Raw genomic sequence first — 20,021 nt, 5'->3', positions numbered from 1 at the left:
TCCTTGAATGGAGGGGGGAGGTAAAGTGACAAGTGTAGCATCTCTTGTGGTTGCAACCGAAAGTGCCTGGGGAGGGGGTGGGAAGGGAAGAATTGACCAGGGAGTTACAGAGGGAGCGGTCATTGAGAAAAGCAGACGGGGGGGGGGGGGGATGGGAAGATGTGGCGAGTGGTGGGGTCACGTTGGAGGTGGCGGAAATGACGGAGGACTATTTGTTGTATGTGACGGCTAGTGGGGTGAAAGGTGAGGACTAGGGGGACTCTGCCTTTGTTCCGAGTGGGGGGATGGGAAGAGAGAGCAGTGTTGCGGAGTAATTGAAGAGACCCTGGTGAGAGCCTCATCTATAGTAGGGGAGGGGAACCCCCGTTCTCTGAAGAATGAGGACATTTCCAATGCCCTGGTGTGCCCCGCTACAATAGGTAGAGTTAGTGCGGGTGTCAGTGGTTATGGGGAGACGGCAGGAGATGGTTTAAGAGGGAAAGATAGATCAGCCATGATTGAATGGCCGAGTAGACTTGATGGGCCGAATGGCCTAATTCTTGTCCTATCACTTATGAACACTCCCATCACCGTGACTCTTATCCCCACAAGCTGTGCTATTCTATTCTGAGCCTGGCCCTCGAGGTAACTCCAGCACTTTGTGTCCTTTATCATGTCCATGCCTCTCATTAGTCTGTCAGCTGGAGGAGGGATGAGTTTAGCTTGACACCGTGTACAACACGGAGCCTGTGGGCCGAAGGGCCCGACCCAGTGCTATCCCGCCCCTCTCTGTCCCACCTCCCGGATAGCGGGACATGCGCGCTGCCAGTCCCCGCCCCGGGTGTCAGCAGCCGCTGCCGACTGACTGACCGCCAGCCCAGCCCAGCCCAGCCCAGTCGCCGCCGCCGCTGCTGCTGCCCGGGCACCATGTGGCTGAGTCCCGGGGAGGTGACGCTGGCCAGCGCGCTGTGGGTGAGCGAGCGGGCCAACCCGTTCTTCGTGCTGCAGCGGCGGAAGGGTCACGGCGGCGGCGGCGGCCTGGCCGGTGGGTGAACCGCGTAACCGACGGGCCGCTGTAGCGCTCCGCCAGACTGACGGCCTCCCCGCCCAATCACAGCGCGCCCGGCCGCGCCTCCGGCCAATGGCTGCACCCGGGGGGCGGGACCGGTGCGCAGTTTGTTTGCGACATCTTTGCCATTGTTGTTGTCGGCTATAGGTTGTCAGATACTAGAGTCGTTCCGCTCTATAATCTTTAGTTGCCAGTATCTGGTTGTTGCTGCTGGAAAGTTGCGTTTAATGCAGCAATATCTGATGTAAGGAAGGTTGCGTTTAATGTAGCTCTGCCTGCTGCAAGGGAGGTTGCGTTTAATGCAGCTCTACCTGCTGCAAGGGTGGTTGTGTTTAATGCAGCTGTCTGCTGCAAGGGAGGTTGTGTTTAATGCAGCTCTGCCTGCTGCAAGGGAGGTTGTGTTTAATGCAGCTATACCTGCTGCAAGGGAGGTTGCGTTTAATGCAGCTCTACCTGCTGCAAGGGAGGTTGTGTTTAATGCAGCTATACCTGCTGCAAGGGTGGTTGTGTTTAATGCAGCTCTACCTGCTGCAAGGCAGGTTGTGTTTAATGCAGCTCCTGGAGCTGTTACTGCTGGAAGTTTGCATTTAATGCAGCTCTCGGCTCTGCTGCTGCAAGGAAGGTTGCGTTTATTGCAGTTCCCACCTCTAGTTGCTGCAAGAAAAGTTGCATTTAATTTAGCTCCCGGCGATGTTGCTGCAGGAAGTTTGCATTTAATGCAGCACTCAGCTCTGCTGCTGCTGCAGGAAGGTTGTGTTTAATGCAGCTCCTGGCGCTGTTTCTGTTGCAGGAAGGTTGCATTTAATGCAGCTCCCAGCGCCACTGCCGTAGGAAGGGTTGCAGTAAATGCAGCTCCCGGCTCCTTGATTTGCGACTGCAGGAATAACTGCAGTTCATACAGCCTCGCTACCCAACTGCAGCCGCCAGCGATGTGTTGTAATGGCTAATACCTGCATTTGACTGTTTTCCAGCAACGAGGTTGTCTACGGACTTTGCCCCCCTCGGACTGTCCTGTTCCCAGCCCCCCTCCGCTTTGTGTTCCGGTACCTTCCCTCCCCATCCCCCACCACCACCTCCGCCTCTGGCCCCTGGTCCAGCCCACCTCCCGGTACTGTACGGCCTGGCCACGTTTGCATATTCATCTGTACACCGCTCACTTTCTCCACAATTCTGGTTTAAACCCTGTGCGTGCATGTGACAGAGGTGCTCCACTGAGGGAGTGCCACAGTAATGCCATCGAAGTCGTTGCCTGTGGTTAACTGAACCAGCTCTCCCTCACTGGTGTATTCTGACATGGTTAATCAGCGCCTCGACTTTAAAATTCACAGCAAAACACAAAGTGCTGGAGCAACTCGGCGGGTCAGGCAGCATCTGGGAAGGGAATGGACAGATGAGTCCATTTGGGATCTTTATAACTTAATATCCTTTACACCCTCTGGACCTCCCTCCTGTTTATCCCAGTATCTACCAGCTGTTCGTTCTTCAATTCCAGCCTCTTGGATTTTCCTGAGTTTAGTTTATTATTGTCACCTGAACTAAGGTACAGGGAAAAGCTTTTTTGTTGCGTGCCATCCAGTCAGCGGAAAGACAATACAGATGCTCCCCGATTTATGATGGGTTTATCAGAACGTAACCCCATTGTAGGTCGAGGAGCAGCTGTACATGATTACAATCAAACCGTCAACAATGTACAGGTACAGAACAAAGAGAATAACATTTAGAGCAAAATAAAGTCCAAAGTCTGATTAATGATAGTCTGATTCCAAAGGTTGTGGTAGTCAGGACTGTCTCCAAGCTGTGGTAGGATGGTAAACTCATCTGGTGTTTTCACACTTCGCTCTTTAGCTGTTGATAGGATGGAGTAGGCCATTCGGCCCTTTGAGCCTGCACCGCCATTCAATATGATCATGGCTGATCATCCAACTCAGTATCCCGTACCTGCCTTCTCTCCATACCCCCTGATCCCCTTAGCCACAATGGCCATATCTATCTCCCTCTTAAATATAGCCAATGAACTGGCCTCAACTACCCTCTGTGGCAGAGAGTTCCAGAGATTCACCACTCTGTGTGAAAAAAGTCATCTCGGTTTTAAAGGATTTCCCCCTTATCCTTAAGCTGTGACCCCTTGTCCTGGACTTCCCCAACATCGGGAACAATCTTCCCGATGTTGGAGAAGAGGGAGAAAAGGTGAGACTGGTCTTTGATCATGCTGGAGGCATTACTGAGGCAGTGTGGTGTAGATTGAGATAATGGAAGGGAGGTTGGTTTGTGATGGTTTGGGCTGTGTTCACACATGGAGATCTATCACCCCATCTATGACCAATGTCCCTCCACCTATCGGGGCCTCTCGAATCCCCGTCAGAAACACCTCTGCCTCCCTTCATGACATTTTGTCAGCATCAGCAGACTCAAGAGGAGTCCCGATCTGAAACATAGAAACATAGAAATTAGGTGCAGGAGTAGGGCCTCGGCCCTTCGAGCCTGCACCGCCATTCAATAATGGCTGATCATCCAACTCACATCCCGTACCTGCCTTTCTCCATACCCCCTGATCCCCTTAGCCACAAGGCCACATCTAACTCCCTCTTAAATATAGCCAATGAACTGGCCTCAACTACCCTCTGTGGCAGAGAGTTCCAGAGATTCACCCTCTCTCGTGAAAAAATGTTCACCTATCCGGTTTTAAATGATTTCTCTTTATCCTTAAGCTGGACCCCTTTGTGCCTGACCCACTGAGTTAGTCTAGCACTTTGTGTCTGTTTAAGAATTTTGTAAGTTTTTATAAGATCCCCTCTCAATCTCCTAAATTCTAGAGAGTATAACTATCCAGTCTTTCTTCATAAGACAGTCCTGACATCCCAGGAATCAGTCTGGTGAACCGTCTCTGCACTCCCTCTATGGCAATAATGTCCTTCCTCAGATTTGGAGACCAAAACTGTACGCAATACCCCCGGTGTGGTCTCACCCAGTGCAGTAGAACCTCTCTGCTCCTATACTCAAAACAATGAAATCAAAATACCATTTGCTTTCTTTACTTGCTCACATGTACAATGACACCATGACACCCATAATCTCCCCCTTTCCCTCGGCCAAACTATACTACTGCATTCCTATTTTTGCCACCAAAATGGATAACATCACATTTATCCACATTATACTGCATCTGCCAAACATTTGCCCACTCACCCAGCCTATCCAAGTCACCCTGCAGTCTCCTAGCATCCTCCTCACAGCTAACACTGCCCCCCAGCGTCATCCGCAAACTTGGAGATATTGCCTTCAATTCCCTCATCCAGATATTAATATATATTGTAAATAGCTGGGGTCCCAGTACTGAGCCTTGGGGTACCTCATCCACTGCCTGCCACACAAGGGGCACTCCTACTCTTTGCTAACCTGTTTGCCAGCCAGACAATACTGAACCCCCAATGCCTTGTGCTTTAAGGGATTTCTTATGTGGGACCTTGTCGAAAGCCTTCTGGAAGTCTGGACACCACATCCACTGTTCTCCCCTAAACTACTGACGGTCTATAAGAGGGACAGAACCTTTAAATCCAACTTTGTCCTCACACAAAGACAGACTCTAGCACTCCTCACAAGTAGACAGGATTTTCTCTCTCCCTCCCTTCTTAAAAAACGCCAATCTTCAGGAACTACTCCCAGAATCTAAGAGTTTTGAAAGATTATTACTAATGCATCCACTATTTCTGGAGCTACTTCCTTAAGTACATCGGTTTCTGGTGCTGTGAGTTAGCGGATCCATTCAATTTACCCAACACCACTTCCTTCTGGATTTCACTCAATTCCGCCAACTCCTTTGACCCCCGGTCCCCTGCTATTTCAGCAAATTATTTAGTCTTCCTTAGTGAGGCCTAACCTAGTTATTCCATTGGTCAATCTCTCCCATGTCAACCACTGCAAGGGACCTCCATCTCCGGGCACATATCTTCCCACCTTCCAGTTTGGCTCATTTTTCCTTTCATTGCCTTGTCCTTCTGTTGGCTTTGAACTCCTCCGGTGGGAACGCTGCTTTGATACTACTGATTTCCCTTGTGTTGATTTATTCTTTTCAAGCGCAAGAGTCATCCCCTTACATGGATTGCATATCCCACCAGAATTAACAGCAATCTTGGCCAATTCAGTCACCCTCAAAGGTTGTACTGGAATGTCATCCATCCTAGTGAAGTGATGGTCACTCTCCAAGGGGAAACAGATTGCTCCTCACAATACCCCGAGCCTGCACTCGTTGGGTTGATTTAGGGAACATACAGGAAAGGGTCATGCCAATTTGCATGCAAATCTGCCCTTCGTTTGATACCATCTCCAACTCACTACTACTTTAGGTGGACATTAGTGTCACCTATCCACACTACCCACTGAGTTAGTCTGCACTTTGTGTCCTTTTATTCCCTTCTGTAACTGCTTAGGACACTGTGATTGATGGTCTTTTGATCAGCTTACCAGCTGTTATCAGGCAATTGAACCAACCTATCACCAACTTGAGAGTCGTCCTATCCTCCATTGAGTCCACACCGAACTACCTCATTGGAGAACCTCTGAGGGAACTGGTTGGGTGTACGGCAAGGGAGTCGGACAGGACTCCTGAAGGATTGAACCCCGGTTTCTACTGTAGCGGACCCTCTTGACTCCGCCCCTCGGAAGATTATAACCAGGCCCAATCTCTCCCACCCCTGTGCCCGGACAGAGAACTCTACGCATTGCCTTGCTTCTGTTCAGGAATTCCTGGTGGGAACGCTGGATGATTCAAGCGCAAGATTAATACAGGTACACGCAGGAAAGGTGTACTGGAACATCCTTGTCCAAGCGGAAATAATGGTGCACCGGGGTCAGGAAAGGGTCATGCAGCTGTTGCCCAACATTATCTCAAACAGGTATTCCCTTTATTGGAGAGGCATTGTGGTGGCTTTGACAGGTACATGCTGTTGTTAAGGAGTGCAACTTGAGTGTCATCCTCCCACTACCTCATGGAGAAACAGGCCGGGTTTCGGCCCAACTCTTGACTCCCGAAAATTATCCAAGCTGTCCCGTCTACACTAGTACCACCTGCCCACATTTGGCCAATATCCCTCTAACCTCTCGTATCCATGTCTTTTAAAATACCTGCCTCAACTCCCTCCTCTGGTAGCTCAAGATGTCCGTATACCCTAGTACCACCTGCCCACATTTGGCCAATATCCCTCTAACCTCTCGTATCCATGTATTTTAAAATACCTGCCTCAACTCCCTCCTCCTATGTGAAAAAGTTACCCATCGGGTTGGTATTAAATCATTCCCCCTTACCTTAAACCTATGTCCTCTGGTTCTTGATTCCCCTACCGTGGGGAAGAGACATGCATTCCCCTTATCCCCCCCCCCCCCCCCCCCGTGATTTTATACAACTCTATGAGATCACCCCTCATCCTCCTGCGCTCCATGGAATAAAGTCCTAGCCTCCTCTCCCTGCAGCTCCGGCTCTCAAGAGCTGGCAACATCCTTGTAAATTAAGATGTAATTCCGTATAAATTTTGTGAAGATGAAAAGATTTAAGTAGATGTGTGAAAGGCGGTCTCCTCCTCGTGTATGGGAGTGTGGATAGGGTGGTGCAGCACGGAAAGGTGATTTGATTTCTCTCCGTGTGATCTGATTGTTTAGGCAGTTCCAGGAAGGAGATCACGAAGCACTGGGAGTGGTTGGAAGCCAATCTCCTGCAGACTCTGTCCGTTTTCGAGAACGAAGAGGATGTGTCGACCTTCGTCAAGGGCAAGATCCAGGTCAGTGATAGGCGCGGCACGGTGGAGCAGCGGTATAGTTATTGCCTTCTGGTGCCAGAGACCCAGGTTCAATCCTGACTATGGGTGCCCTCCGTACGGTGTTTATACGTTCTCCCTCTGCGTGAGTTTGCTCCGGGTGCTCCGGTTTCCTCCCGCACTCCAAAGATGTTCAGGTTTGTAGGTTAATTGGCTTCGGTAAAATTGTAATTTTTCCTGAGTATGTTGGATATTGTTAGTGTAGGGGGTTGATCGCTGGTCGGCGTGGAAGTAATGGGCCGAAGGGCCTGTTTCCATGCAGTATCTTTAAACGTAGATGTCGGCATGCTGTGGATATCTGAGGACATCCATCCCCTGAGAGGGAGGCGGAGAGTCCGGGTGGGGCAGGGCCAGCAGCGTTGGATAGACAGCACTCAGACAGGCCCCGCTCTGACATCCAACACCACCTCTCTGTTTCAGGGAATCCTTGCTGAGGAAAACAAAAACAAGGAAGCCAAAGAGAATGAGGATTCGGGGAAGTTCAAGGAAGCGCAGTTGAAGATGCAGAAGTTGTTTGGGATGCCGGAGGAAGAGAAGCTGGTGAATTATTATTCGTGCAGCTACTGGAAGGGACGGGTGCCCTGGCAAGGATGGGTCTACCTCGGTGTCAACCACCTCTGCTTCTACTCCTTCCTGCTGGGCAAGGAAGGTGAGGACTGTTCGCTCGTGCCTGGGCATGCCGGGTGACAGCGCAGTAACGAGGTACAAGGGAACCCGCCTCAGCATGGTGTCAGTCTGAAGAAGGGTCCCGTGTTCTCCAGAGATGCTGCCTGACCTGCCGAGTTATTCCAGCACTTTGTGTCTTTATTTGTAAACCAGCATCTGCATGTTTGTATTTCAAGGAGCAGTAGAGCCACTGCCTCACAGTGCCAGAGACCCGGGTTCGATCCTGACTCTAGGTGCTGGCTACACAGAGTCTGCACGTTCTCCCTGTTGCCGCTTGCGTTTCCTCAGGGTGCTTGGTTTCCTCCTACATTCCAAAGATATACAGGTTTGACTAGTAAATTTGTACATTGTCCCTAGTGTGTAAGATAGTGATTGTGTATGGGGTGATTGGTGGACAGTGTGGACCTGGTGGGCTGAAGGGCCTGTTTCCACGCTGTATCTCTAACGTCTAAAGTAATGTTGCGTGTGTCTGGAGCATTGTAGTGGCGTTGTTATAATTGACCTTGGAGTGCAAGAGAATAAGCGAGTTCAGTATTCCGACTTTGCATGCCCAGGTCATAGGTCACAAGCGAAAAACACTCGGCAGCCGTGCCACGGCATGGACATAGACCTGCGCCTCATCTGCAGCCAGGATCGATGCCGGGTGTCCGACGCCACAATCGCTGCAGAATCGCCACTGGACCATTTCCGTCCCCTCCCGAATGCCCCCCCTTCTCCAGTCCGGGGGCAGCCAGAGACGTCGAGAGTCAGACGGGTGGGCCCCCCAGGCCCACAGGCAACACGGAGAAGCAACGCTAAATCCAGTTCAACTCTGCATGTCTCACCGGGTTAACCTACAGCCCTGCCTGGACTGACGGGACACCAGCCCAGAGCCGTGGAGTTAGCCCTGCTTCTCCGCGCTGGATTAAGCCTGGGCCGTCGTTCCCGTGCGTCCAGGTAGGGCTGGTAGGTCAATCCGGCGAGACAGGCAGAGTTGAGCTGGCACGGGAGACCCGGGTCGATCCTGGTTGCAGATGAGGTGCAGGTCTATGTCCATGCCACGGCATGGCTGCCGAGAGTTTTTATGGCTTGTGACTTTTGACAAATCCCATGATTCCTTGTGGTTTTCAGAATACCGAACTCGCTTATTATGGAAGGAGTTTTGGAGGAGTTTTAGCTTTTCAGTTCTAGAGATACAATGCGAAAACAGACCCTTCGGCCTACCGAATCCACGCCGACCAGCGATCACCCCGTTCGCTAGCACTATCCTGCACAGTGGGGACAATTTGCAGAAGCCAATTAACCTGCAAACCTGTACGTCTTTGGAGTGTAGGAGGAAACCGTAGAATCCAGAGGAAACCCACACGGTCACGGGGAGAAGGTACAAACTCCATACAGATTGCACCAGTAGTCAGGATCAAACCTGGCTCTCTGGTGCTGTGAGTCAGCAACTCTACCGCTGTGCCACCGTGCTGCCCTAAAGTAGACATAAAGATGTTTCCTGTTGTACGGAGTGTGAAGTCAAGGGCTTTGGATGTAAAATGGTCACTGACAAATCTGTGGTATGGACAGAAGGGAGACTGTTTTATTTTGGTTTATTCTTGTTTTGGGATCTGAGCAGCACTGTTACGGCCCTTGAGAAGGTTGGGGTGAGCTACCTTCTGAAACCACTGCAGTCCCTCTGTTGAAGGAGTTTCACACAGCTGTTGGGGAGGGAGTTCCAAGATTTAGACCCATGAGAGACGGGCTTGGACAGGTGAAGGCATAGAGTCGCGGAGGGATGAACATCGGGAATGGTCCAAAACCTGGAATTGGAGGTGCTCGGATCTTGAAAGCGGTGCAGATAATGGAGGAATATAAAACCATGTGGAATAGATTGGGTGAATGCACAGTCGGGGAATCAAAAACCAGAAGGCATAGATTTAAGGTGAGGGGGGAGAGGTTTAACAGGAACTTGAGGGGCAATTTTTTCACACAGAGGGTGGTGGGTGTATGGAACGAGCTGCCATGGGAGTTGGTTGTTGCAGGGACTATCACAACGTTTGGACAGGAAAGGTTAAGATGGACATGGGCCATACGTAGGCAGGTGGGACAAGTGTAGCTGGAACATCTTGGTCGGCATTGGCCAGCTGGGCTGAAGGGCCTGCTTCCATGCTGTATGATTCTTAGACTATGTCGGGTGATGTGATTGAAAACAATGATGATGATCTTAACGTAAACGACATGCTCGGAGTTGGATAAAAAAAAGACACAGTGCTAGTGGAACTCAGTGGGTCAGGCAGCATCCGTGGAGGGAATGGACAAGTGACGTTTCGACGATCTCATTCCTACCACAAATATATAGTAATTTGATTTCCAAAACATCAAAGCATTGCAGTCTGATCTCTCACCTTGTTGAGGAAGGAGGGCTGAGACTGGTGTTGCTATAGAGTTTCTGCCTCACAGCACCAGAGACCCGGGTTCGAACCTGACTACGGGTGCTGTCTGTATGGAGTTTGTACGTTCTCGCTATGACCGCGTGGGTTTTCTCCGAGTGTTCCAGTCTCCTGCCACATCCCAACAATGTGCGGGTTTGCAGGTTGATTGACTGGTAAATTGTCCCTGGTGTGTAGGATAGTGCTCGTGTACGGGATGACCGAAGGGCCTGTTTCCGCGCTGGATCACTAAAGTCTAAAGCACCCGTAGTCAGGATCGAACCCGGGTCTCTGGCGCTGGCTGCAACTCTACCACTGCATCGCTGTGGGTGGGACGTCCCCCGGTTGCCCATTGTGTGAGTGGGTGGAGGAGAAATGTAGAGGGTAGAGGAGGGAGGGAGGGGGCGGTGGAGGATGGAGGGAATAGCTGGAGGAGGGAGGGGGAGGGTGATTGTGGGGGAGGGAGGGGGTGGGGTGGGAGGATAGTGGGGGAGGAGGGGGGGGTGGAGGAGAGAGGGAAAGGGCAGAGGAGGGATGGGGTGGTGGATGAGGACGGGCGTGGGTGAGCTGATGCTGGGGTTTGATGGAGCTCACTGTGGTTTCAGTGAGGTTGGTGGTGGGATGGGTGGACGTGACCCAACTGGAGAAGAATGCCACGCTACTCCTCCCGGAGTGCATCAAGGTCAGCACCAGGGACCAGGAGCACTACTTCTCCATGTTCCTCAACGTGGGCGAGACCTTCAAACTGATGGAGCAATTGGCCAACATCGCCATGCGCCAACTGTTGGACAACCAGGGGTTCTCCCAGGACAAGGATTTGCCCAAAGCCACCAACACCATGAAGCACTCGTCGGCACTCAAACGGTACGTTGCTTCCCTTTCCCTGACCATGACGGCTATAATGGCTCCGTCTGTAGGAAGGAACTGCAGATGTTGGTTTACACTGATGATAGACACAAAATGCTGGAGTAACGCAGCGGGTCAGGCAGCATCTCTGGAGAAAAAGAATAGGTGACTTTTCAGGACGAGACCCTTCTTCAGACAGTCTTGAAGTGTGTTGGCGGTCATAGGTCCATAAGTCATAGGAACAGAATTAGGCCATTCGGCCATGGAGTCTACTCTGCCATTCGATCATGGCTGATCTATCGTTCCCCCTCAACCCCATTGTCCTGCCTTCTCCTCATAATCCCTGATGCTTGTACAAATCAGGAACCTATCAACCTCCGTTTTTAAAATACCCATTGATTTGGCCTCCACAGCCTTCTGTGACAATGAATTCCACAGATTCACCATCCTCTGGGTAACGAAATTCCTCCTTATCTTTACAAAGACATGTCCTTTCATTCTGAGGCTGTGCCCTCTGCTCCCACACACTTCCCACCATGGGTCCCACCAGGTTACTGACTTGTGGGACATGTCTGAGTGTTGAGGCTCTCGTGGATGGTGTTGGGAGAGAGGGTGTGACCACTGCTGCTCTATCGGCTGCTTCAGAAGGAAAAGGGGAAGGAAGCTGATTCATTCCAGAACCTTCCATGATGCCACATGGTTAGTGAATGCTTTGGACAGTGAGTCACTGGGTAGGTAATATCGCCAATCACAAGCTCCGGCAGATGGTCTGTGATCACAAGGAACACAAGGCACAAGGAACTGCAGGTGCTGGGTTACAATAAAAGACACTGGTTAAAAAAAAAAGACAAAGTGCTGGAGTAACTCAGCGGGTTCGGCTGTATCTCCGGGGAGAAGGAATAGATGATGTTTCGGGTCGGGTCCCTTCTTCAGACAAGAAGAATCCCGACCCAAAAAGTCACCCATCCGTGTTCTCCAGAGATGCTGCCTGACCCACTGAATTACTCCAGTACAGGTACTTTGTGTTCTAGGCAGGATTCCATCATCTGCAGTTCCTTGTTTAGTTTTAATGTTGTTTGTTGTCACATGTACTGTGAAAAGCTTTTATTCCATGCCAACCAGTCAGCGGAAAAACGACCTGATTACAATCGAGCTGTCTACAGTGTACGTTTTTACATGATGGAGGGTATATTATTTAATGTAAGTTAAAGTCCGATTACAGATAGTAACTAGGGTCTCCAATGACGTAGATGGGAGGTCAGGACTGCTCTCTAGTTGGTAATAGGATGGTTCAGTTGCCTGATCACAGCTGGGAAGCAACTGGAACTGAATCTGGAGATGTGCGTTTTCACACTTCTGTACTTTCTGTACCCTCTGATGGGAGAGGGGAGAAGAGGGAGTGACCGGGGTGAGACCGGTCCTTGATTATGCTGGTGGCCTTGCCAAGGCAGGGTGAAGTGTAGATGGAGTCAATGGAAGGGAGGTTGGTTTGTGTGATGGCCTGGGCTACATCCACAACTCCCTGCGATTTCTTGTGGTCACCAGTGTCTCTACTCAGTGACGTTCCTTGTAGGGAAACTTCTGTGTTTTTGGTGTCCACCTGACAGCAGACACAGGCCGTGGCAGAATTGCAGCTTCGATCCTAATCTGTGTGGAGTTTGCACATTCTCTCTTCGGCTGCTCCGGTTTCCGCCCACATTCCAAAGACAGGGTTGGTAGGGTAATTGACTTTGTTAAAGATTGTAAATTGTCCCTAGTGTGTAGGATAGTGCTAGTGTATGGGGTGACCGCTGGTCGATGCGGACTCGGTGGGCTGAAGTGCCTGTTTCCATGCTGTATCTCTAAAGTCTATCGTCTGAATTTGAAATCCCACCATGGTTTGTAGTCATACTGTCCAACTTGTCCATGCCGACCAAGAAGCCTGGTCTAAACCAAGTGTGTGTTGTTGCCACAGGGACCTGGATGCTCGGGCTAAGAGCGAGCGTTACCGCTCCACCTTCCAGCTGCCGCGGGACGAGAGGCTGGACGGCCACACCGAGTGCACGCTGTGGACGCCCTTCAATAAGATGCACATCTCTGGACAGATGTTTGTCTCCAACAACTACATCTGCTTCGCCAGCAGGGAGGAGGAGAGCTGCAACCTAATCATCCCTCTGAGAGAGGTAGGCCGATCACCACGGCAACAGCAGCAGGCCCTGCCCAGCGTCATGCCAAATTAAACTATATTTAGTTTATATATATAGCACTGAAACAGCCCCCTCCGCCTATCCCACCCATGCTGACCAAGATGCCCCATTGAATTTCTTTTTATTTTTGTTTATTGTCACATGTACCGAGGAACAGTGAAAAGCTTTTTCACTAGTCCCACTTGCCTGTGTTTGGCCCATATAGATCTAAACCTTTCCTATCCTTGTGGTTTAGATTGGTTTCTTATTGTCATGTGTTCCGAGGTGCAGTGAAAAGCTTTAATTTGCGTGCTATCCAGTCAAAGAAAAGACTATACATGATTACAATGCATCCATCTACAGTGCATGGTTAAAAGGTACAACATTTAGTGTAAAGATAAAGCATTGAAGTTCAATAAAGGGCTCCAATGAGAAAAATGGGAGGTCAGGACCGCTCTCTAGCTGATGTACCTGTCTAAGCGTCTTTTTTGAAAAAAAACATTAAATGCTGGAGTAACAGCGGGTCAGGCAGCATCTCTGGAGAATATGGATAGGTGACGTTTTGGGTCAGGACACTTTTAATCTTTAAAATATTTTAATCTCCTCGCCTGCGCGTGATCCATATTCCTCCCTTCCCTGTGCACATCCATGTGCCCATCCAAAAGCCTCTTTAACATTACAATCGTTTCTGCCTCCACCATCACCGTTGGCAGCGCGGTCCACCACCCTCTGTGTAAAAGAAAACTTTCCCTGTCTTGAAAGGAAGATCTCTTGATAAAGATCCAGAGTTTTGTCAGTGATGCTTCCTGGTAAGTTCAGTAAGACTCGGATAATCCACTTCCCAATCACTGGCACCTAGGGCAATTGTAACCTGTTCCCAGAATTTAACCAAAGGGTTTGCAATATTTAAGGAATGTCCTTATTCCTCTCTTTGGGATGGTAAGAATTGAAGGGAATGGAGGGATATGGATCACGCAGAGGCAACGTTTCACCTCATGAGAACAAATAACCATATAACAATTACAGCACGGAAACAGGCCATCTCGACCCTTCTAGTCCGTGCCAAACACGTATTCTCCCCTAGTCCCATACACCTGCGTTCAGACCATAACCCTCCATTCCTTTCCCGTCCATATAACTATCCAATTTATTTTTAAATGATAAAAACGAACCTGCCTCCACCACCTTCACTGGAAGCTCATTCCACACAGCCACCACTCTCTGAGTAAAGACGTTCCCCCTCATGTTACCCCTAAACTTCTGTCCCTTAATTCTTAAGTCATGTCCCCTTGTTTGAATCTTCCCTACTCTCAGTGGGAAAAGCTTATCCACGTCAACTCTGTCTATCCCTCTCATCATTTTAAAGACCTCTATCAAATCCCCCCTTAACCTTCTGCGCTCCAAAGAATAAAGCCCTAACTTGTTCAACCTTTCTCTGTAACTTAGTTGCTGAAACCCAGGCAACATTCTAGTAAATCTCCTCTGTACTCTCTCTATTTTGTTGACATCCTTCCTATAATTAAGCGACCAAAATTGTACACCATACTCCAAAATTGGCCTCACCAATGCCTTGTACAATTTTAACATTACATCCCAACTTCTATACTCAATGCTCTGATTTATAAAGGCCAGCACACCAAAAGCTTTCTTTACCACCCTATCTACATGAGATTCCACTTTCAGGGAACTATGCACAGTTATTCCTAGATCCCTTTGTTCAACTGCATTCTTCAATTCCCTACCATTTACACCATAGTACAGCACAGGAACAGCTCTTTTGGCCCATAATGTCCGTGCCAAACACAATGTTAAGATACACCAGTCTCATCTGCCTGCACCTGATCCACCATCTTCCCAATTGTAGCAGTGTGGCCAGGGTGGTGTAGGTCTCTGATGATGCTGGCTGCCTATTTGATGCAGCACCTCCTGTAGATCCCTTCAATGGTGGGGAGGTCAGTACCCGCGATGGATCAGGCAGTGTCCACCACACTGTGTAATCTCCTTTGTTACTGGGCGTTGGAATTGCTGAACCAGGCCATGATGGCATGCTCACCAGGTCAGTGTGCTCTCTACTGTACACCAGCAAAATCCATTGACTTATCGAAACTCCTCAATCTTCACAAGATGGAGAGGTGTTGATGAGCTTTCTTTGTGATTGCAGAGATCAGCGTGGCCAGGAATGTGAAGCTGTGGCCTTTCTCCTGATAGTTTAGTTTAGTTTATTGTCACATGGACTGAGGTACAGTGAAAAGGTTTTTTTTGTTATGTGCTATGCAGTCAGCGGGAAGACTATACAGTACATGATTACAATCAAACCGTCCACAGTGTACAGATACAGGATAAAGGGAATAATGTTTAGTGCAAGATAAAGTCCAATAAAGTCTGATTAAAGAAAGTCCGTGGGTCTCCAATGAGGTAGATGAGAGGTCAGGACTTAGGTTAATTTAGATTATTATCACATGTACTGAGGTACAGGGGAAATCATTTATGTTGCGTGCTAACATGCTGGAGTAACTCAGCTGGTCAGGCAGCATCTCTGGCGAAAAGGAATAGGTGGTGTTTTGGGCCCGGACCCTTCTAGATGGGAGGTCAGATCTGCCCTCTAGTTGGTGAAAGGATGGTTCAATTGCCTGATAACTGCTGGGAAGAAACTGTTCCTGAATCTGAAGGTGTGCGTTTTGACACTTGTACCTCTTGTGTGATGGGAGAAGAGGGAGTGACCGGAGTGAGACTGGTCCTTGAGTATGCTGGTGGATGTTGATGTTGGGTGTTGTGTGCGCTTTAGGTGAGCATCGTGGAGAAGGCGGACAGCTCCAGTGTCCTCCCCAGCCCTCTCTCCATCAGCACCAAAAACAAGATGACCTTCCTCTTCGCCAACCTGAAGGACAGGGACTTCCTGGTGCAACGAATCTCCGACTTTCTACAGCGCACCCCATCCCGAAAACTGACCCGGAATCCCCTCAGCCCCACCGCCCAGGTAACCAGTCATTCCTTCAGGCGGCACAGCGGCTAGCGCAGGTTCAATCCTGACCTCGGATGAGTGGAGTGTTTGTGGGGAGGGAGGTAATGGGTGCGAGGGAGGGAGGGAGAGGAGGGAGCAGGGAGGGGGTGGTGGGTTGTAGAGAAGGGGGGGGCGGAGAAGGGAGGGACCGTCGGGGGGAGAGGGAAGGGAGGGAGCAGGGAGGGGAGTGGTGGGTTAGAGGGGGGGGTGGAACGCGGACGGGGGGCAACAGGGAAGGGGGGGGGGGTGAACGAGGGGGTGGGTTAGAGGGAGGAGGGTGGGGTATTTAGCCGAGGGTTTGACCGCCCTGTGTGTGTCCTGTCTACAGGTTTCGCCCGGGACGGAGCTGTCCCCCTCAATGTTCTCTCTGACGCCGAGCCCAGACTCTGCCACTGACAACAACCGGCTCCTCTTCAGCGACGAGACCACCCCCACCGCCACCCAACCCCTGATGTGCATCTTCCGCAGGGACTCTCCCGAGGAGCTCACCCCCAAGATGGTACGCAGTTCCGGAATGTTCTGCAGCCAGTTTGTTACCACGGTGGCGCAGCAGTAGAGTTGCTGCCTCACAGCAACCTGGGTTCGATCCAGACTAAGGATGTTCGTACAAAGTTTGTACATTTTCCCTGTGACGGTGTGGGTTTTCTCCAGGTGCTCCAGTTTCCACCCACACTCCCAAGACTTGCGGGTTTGTAGATTAATTGGCTTCAGAAAAAATTGTAGGATAATGTTAGTGTACGGGGTGATCGCAGGTCGGCGTGGACTCAATCAGCCGCAGAGCTTATTTCCACACTGTATCTCTAAAGTCTACCAGGACTTGCCGGCTTGTGTTACTGGGAAAGGTTGGATAGACTGGGACATTTTGGAGCGTAGGAAGCTGAGTTTAGTTTAGTTCAGTTCAATTTGGAGATACAACGTGGAAACAGGCCCTTCAGCCCATCGAGTCCATGCCCACCAGCAATCACCCGTTCACACTAGTTCTATACTACACACGGGACATTTTACAGAAGCCAATTAGCCTACAAACCTGCACGTTTTGGGGATGTGGGAGGAAACCGGAGCACTTGGAGGAAACCCATGTGGTCACAGAGAGAACGTACAAACTCCACAGACAGCACCCGCAGCCTATCTTTCCCTCTCAACCCTATTCTCCTGCCTTCTCCCCGTAGCCTTTACTGATCAAGAGCCTTGGCATTAGCGACTGACTCTCCGTTTGTCCGTGCAGGCCAAAGAGAAGATGAAGGAGGAGTCGTGGAACATTCACTTCTTTGAGTTTGGCCGTGGGGTCTGCATGTACCGCACGGCCCGGACGAGAGACCTCGTGCTCAAGGGTCTTCCCGACTCACTCAGGGGGGAGCTCTGGCTACTGTTCTCAGGTAAGTCAGGGTGGCTACAAGCCAACGGACCCTTCCCGCATAGAACCTGGCACCAACACCATAGTCACAGTGTAAGGTAGACACACAGTGCTGGAGTAACTCAGCGGGTCAGGCAACATCTCTGGGAAAAAAGGAATAGGTGATGTTTCAGGTCGAGAGTCTTCCTCAGACTGGGAGTCAGGGGAGAGGGAAACTTGAGGTATAGAAAGGTATAGAACAAATCAGAGTTGGCACTGATAACCAAGGAAAGGTGGAGCCTACCATTGTTTGCTGTGGAAGAGGTGTTAACGAAGGGATGCAAACAGTGAAACTAGCAGGACGACTAGGGTGGGGGAGGGACGGAGAGAGAGGGAATACATTGTTTATTTGAAATGAGAGAAATCAATGTTGTAAGCTGTCCAAGCGTTATCATATAGTTTATTGTCACGTGTACTGAGGGCTGTAGAATTATGGCCGTTGCCCAGACCATCACACAAACCAACCCCCCCTCCACTGACTCCATCTACACTTCACGCTGCCTTCGGCTTGATTGTGATCATGTATTGTCTTTCTGCTGACTGGATATCACACAACAAAAGCTTTTCACTGTACCTCGGTACATGTGGGGTCTGCAGTGAGGTAAATGGGAGGTCAGGACCCCTCTCTAGTTGGTGAGAGGATGGTTCAGTTGCCTGATAACAGCTGGGAAGAAACTGTCCCTAAATCCACAGGTGTGCGTTTCCACACTTCTGTACAGGAGAGGGAGTGACCGGGTGAGACTGGTCCATGATTATGCTGGTGGCATTGCCGAGGCAGCGTGAAGTGTAGATGGAGTTGATGGATCCATGGGTTCACCTTGTGTCCCGACCTTGTTCTCGATGGGCCATATCCTTTACAATGGAGCGGATTTGTCACTCGACACCAGCGTCAATGGAAGGGAAGGGAATCTCGATCAGCCTCTTGAAAATGTCCTGCTGTCCGCTCTGATCTCGTTTGATCCACAGCTCACCCCCTTTTCCTCAAACCCATCACTAACATTAAAACCCAAAGATCAGATAGTATTGATGTAATCAGCTCTACCCGCTGCGCCGCCCCGTGCTCACCCCTCTGCTCCTGGCAGGCGCCCTGAACGAGATGCAGATGCACCCCGGTTATTACGCGGGGCTGGTGCGGGAGTCCATGGGCAAGGAGAGCTTGGCCACCGAGGAGATCGAGAGAGACCTGCACCGCTCCATGCCCGAGCACCCTGCCTTCCAGAACGAGCTGGGCATCGCGGCGCTGCGGAGGGTACTGACTGCCTACGCCTTCCGTAACCCCACCATCGGCTACTGTCAGGTCAGTGTATGACACCCCCCCCACCCACCCCCAACCCTTCCCACCCCACACACCCAACTCCACCCTTCCTACTCCCTCCCACCCACCCCACCTACTGAACCACATACTCCCACCCTCCCTCTCAATCCCACCCACCCACCCCACCTCTCTCCACCCAATCCCTCCCACTCCCACCCCATACTCCCTCCCACCTAACTCCCACCCAACCCCACCATCGGCTACTGTCAGGTCACCCCCCCCCCCCCCCACCCAACCCCCACCCAAACCCTTCCCAACCCCCACCCACCCACCAAACCCCACTATCGGCTACTGCCAGGTCAGTGTGTGACTCCACCCCACCTACTGAACCACACCCTTCCACCTCCCTCCTCGTACCCCACCCTCCCAACGGCAACCCTACTCCACCCCTCCCCTGTGCCAGCTCCCTCCTCCCAACCGCACCAACGCCCACTCCGCACGCTGCCAGCACCCACATTAACCGTGTTAACTGCTGTGTACGAGGGTGGGGGGCTTTCTCTGTCGGACTGGGCACTGACCTCTCCCCCTCCCCCAGGCCATGAACATAGTGACCTCGGTGCTCCTGCTCTACTGCAATGAAGAGGAGGCCTTCTGGCTCCTGATCGCGCTGTGTGAGAGGATGTTGCCCGACTACTACAACACCCGAGTTGTCGGTGAGTCCCACAGTGGCATGGCACACTGTTCATCAGGAGTCCTTGCTAACTCAGGCGTACAGCACAGTAACAGCCCCCTCGGCCCCTCACCTCCAGTATAGTTTTTGTCACGTGTACCAAAGTACAAGAACTTGAAGGGCAGGTCCTGGATCGAGGGGGAACGAACAGGCAACTGTTTAGTTTAGTTTATAGTCACGTTTACCGAGGTACGGTAAAAATCTTTTTTGTTGCATGCTATCGAGTTAGCGGAAAGGCTATACATGACTACACTCAAGTCGTCCACAGTGTACAGATACAGGATAAAGGGAATAGCGTTTAATGCCAGATAAAGTCCAGTAAAGTCCGATTAAAGACCAAGGGTCTCCAATGAGGTAGATGGGAGGTCAGGCCCGCTCTCATGTTGGTGATAGGACAGTTCAGTTGCCTGATAACAACTGGGAAGAAACTGTCCCTGAATCTGGAGGTGTGTATTTTCACGCTTCTGTACCTCTTGCCTGATGGGATTGGGGAGGAGAGGGAGTTGACTGGGGTGAGACTTGTCCTTGATGATGCTGGTGGCAGTTCAGAGACATAGTGCGGAAACAGGCCCTTCTGCGCACCTATTCCATGCTAACCAGCGATCACCCTTACACTAGTTCTATCCTACACACTAGGGATAATTTATAGAGGGACAATTAACCTACGAACCTGCACGTCTTTGGGATGTGGGAGGAAACCGGTGCGCCCGGAGAAAA

The 20,021-nt window shown here is 50.8% G+C and overlaps 1 protein-coding gene across 1 annotated transcript in view; it reads left to right on the top strand.

Moving 5' to 3' along the window:
• Positions 1-843: 843 nt before the first annotated feature.
• Positions 844-20,021, top strand: part of LOC129701372 (TBC1 domain family member 9B-like) — a 35,326-nt gene continuing 16,148 nt past the window's right edge. Inside the window, exons 1-13 of the mRNA XM_055642509.1 lie at positions 844-1,024; positions 1,196-1,292; positions 2,020-2,161; positions 5,786-5,981; positions 6,701-6,819; positions 7,276-7,504; positions 10,520-10,778; positions 12,715-12,922; positions 15,711-15,902; positions 16,255-16,425; positions 17,152-17,302; positions 18,402-18,616; positions 19,170-19,287. Coding sequence (XP_055498484.1) covers positions 907-1,024; positions 1,196-1,292; positions 2,020-2,161; positions 5,786-5,981; positions 6,701-6,819; positions 7,276-7,504; positions 10,520-10,778; positions 12,715-12,922; positions 15,711-15,902; positions 16,255-16,425; positions 17,152-17,302; positions 18,402-18,616; positions 19,170-19,287 — 2,215 coding nt within the window. The 5' untranslated portion in view covers positions 844-906. The remainder of the gene's footprint in view (positions 1,025-1,195; positions 1,293-2,019; positions 2,162-5,785; positions 5,982-6,700; positions 6,820-7,275; positions 7,505-10,519; positions 10,779-12,714; positions 12,923-15,710; positions 15,903-16,254; positions 16,426-17,151; positions 17,303-18,401; positions 18,617-19,169; positions 19,288-20,021) is intronic.

Source organism: Leucoraja erinacea, chromosome 11 (genome assembly GCF_028641065.1).
Source record: "Leucoraja erinacea ecotype New England chromosome 11, Leri_hhj_1, whole genome shotgun sequence".
Lineage (NCBI taxonomy): Eukaryota > Metazoa > Chordata > Chondrichthyes > Rajiformes > Rajidae > Leucoraja > Leucoraja erinaceus.
The sequence above is the reverse complement of the archived record's forward strand: the minus strand, read 5'-3'. Positions and strand labels throughout refer to the sequence as shown.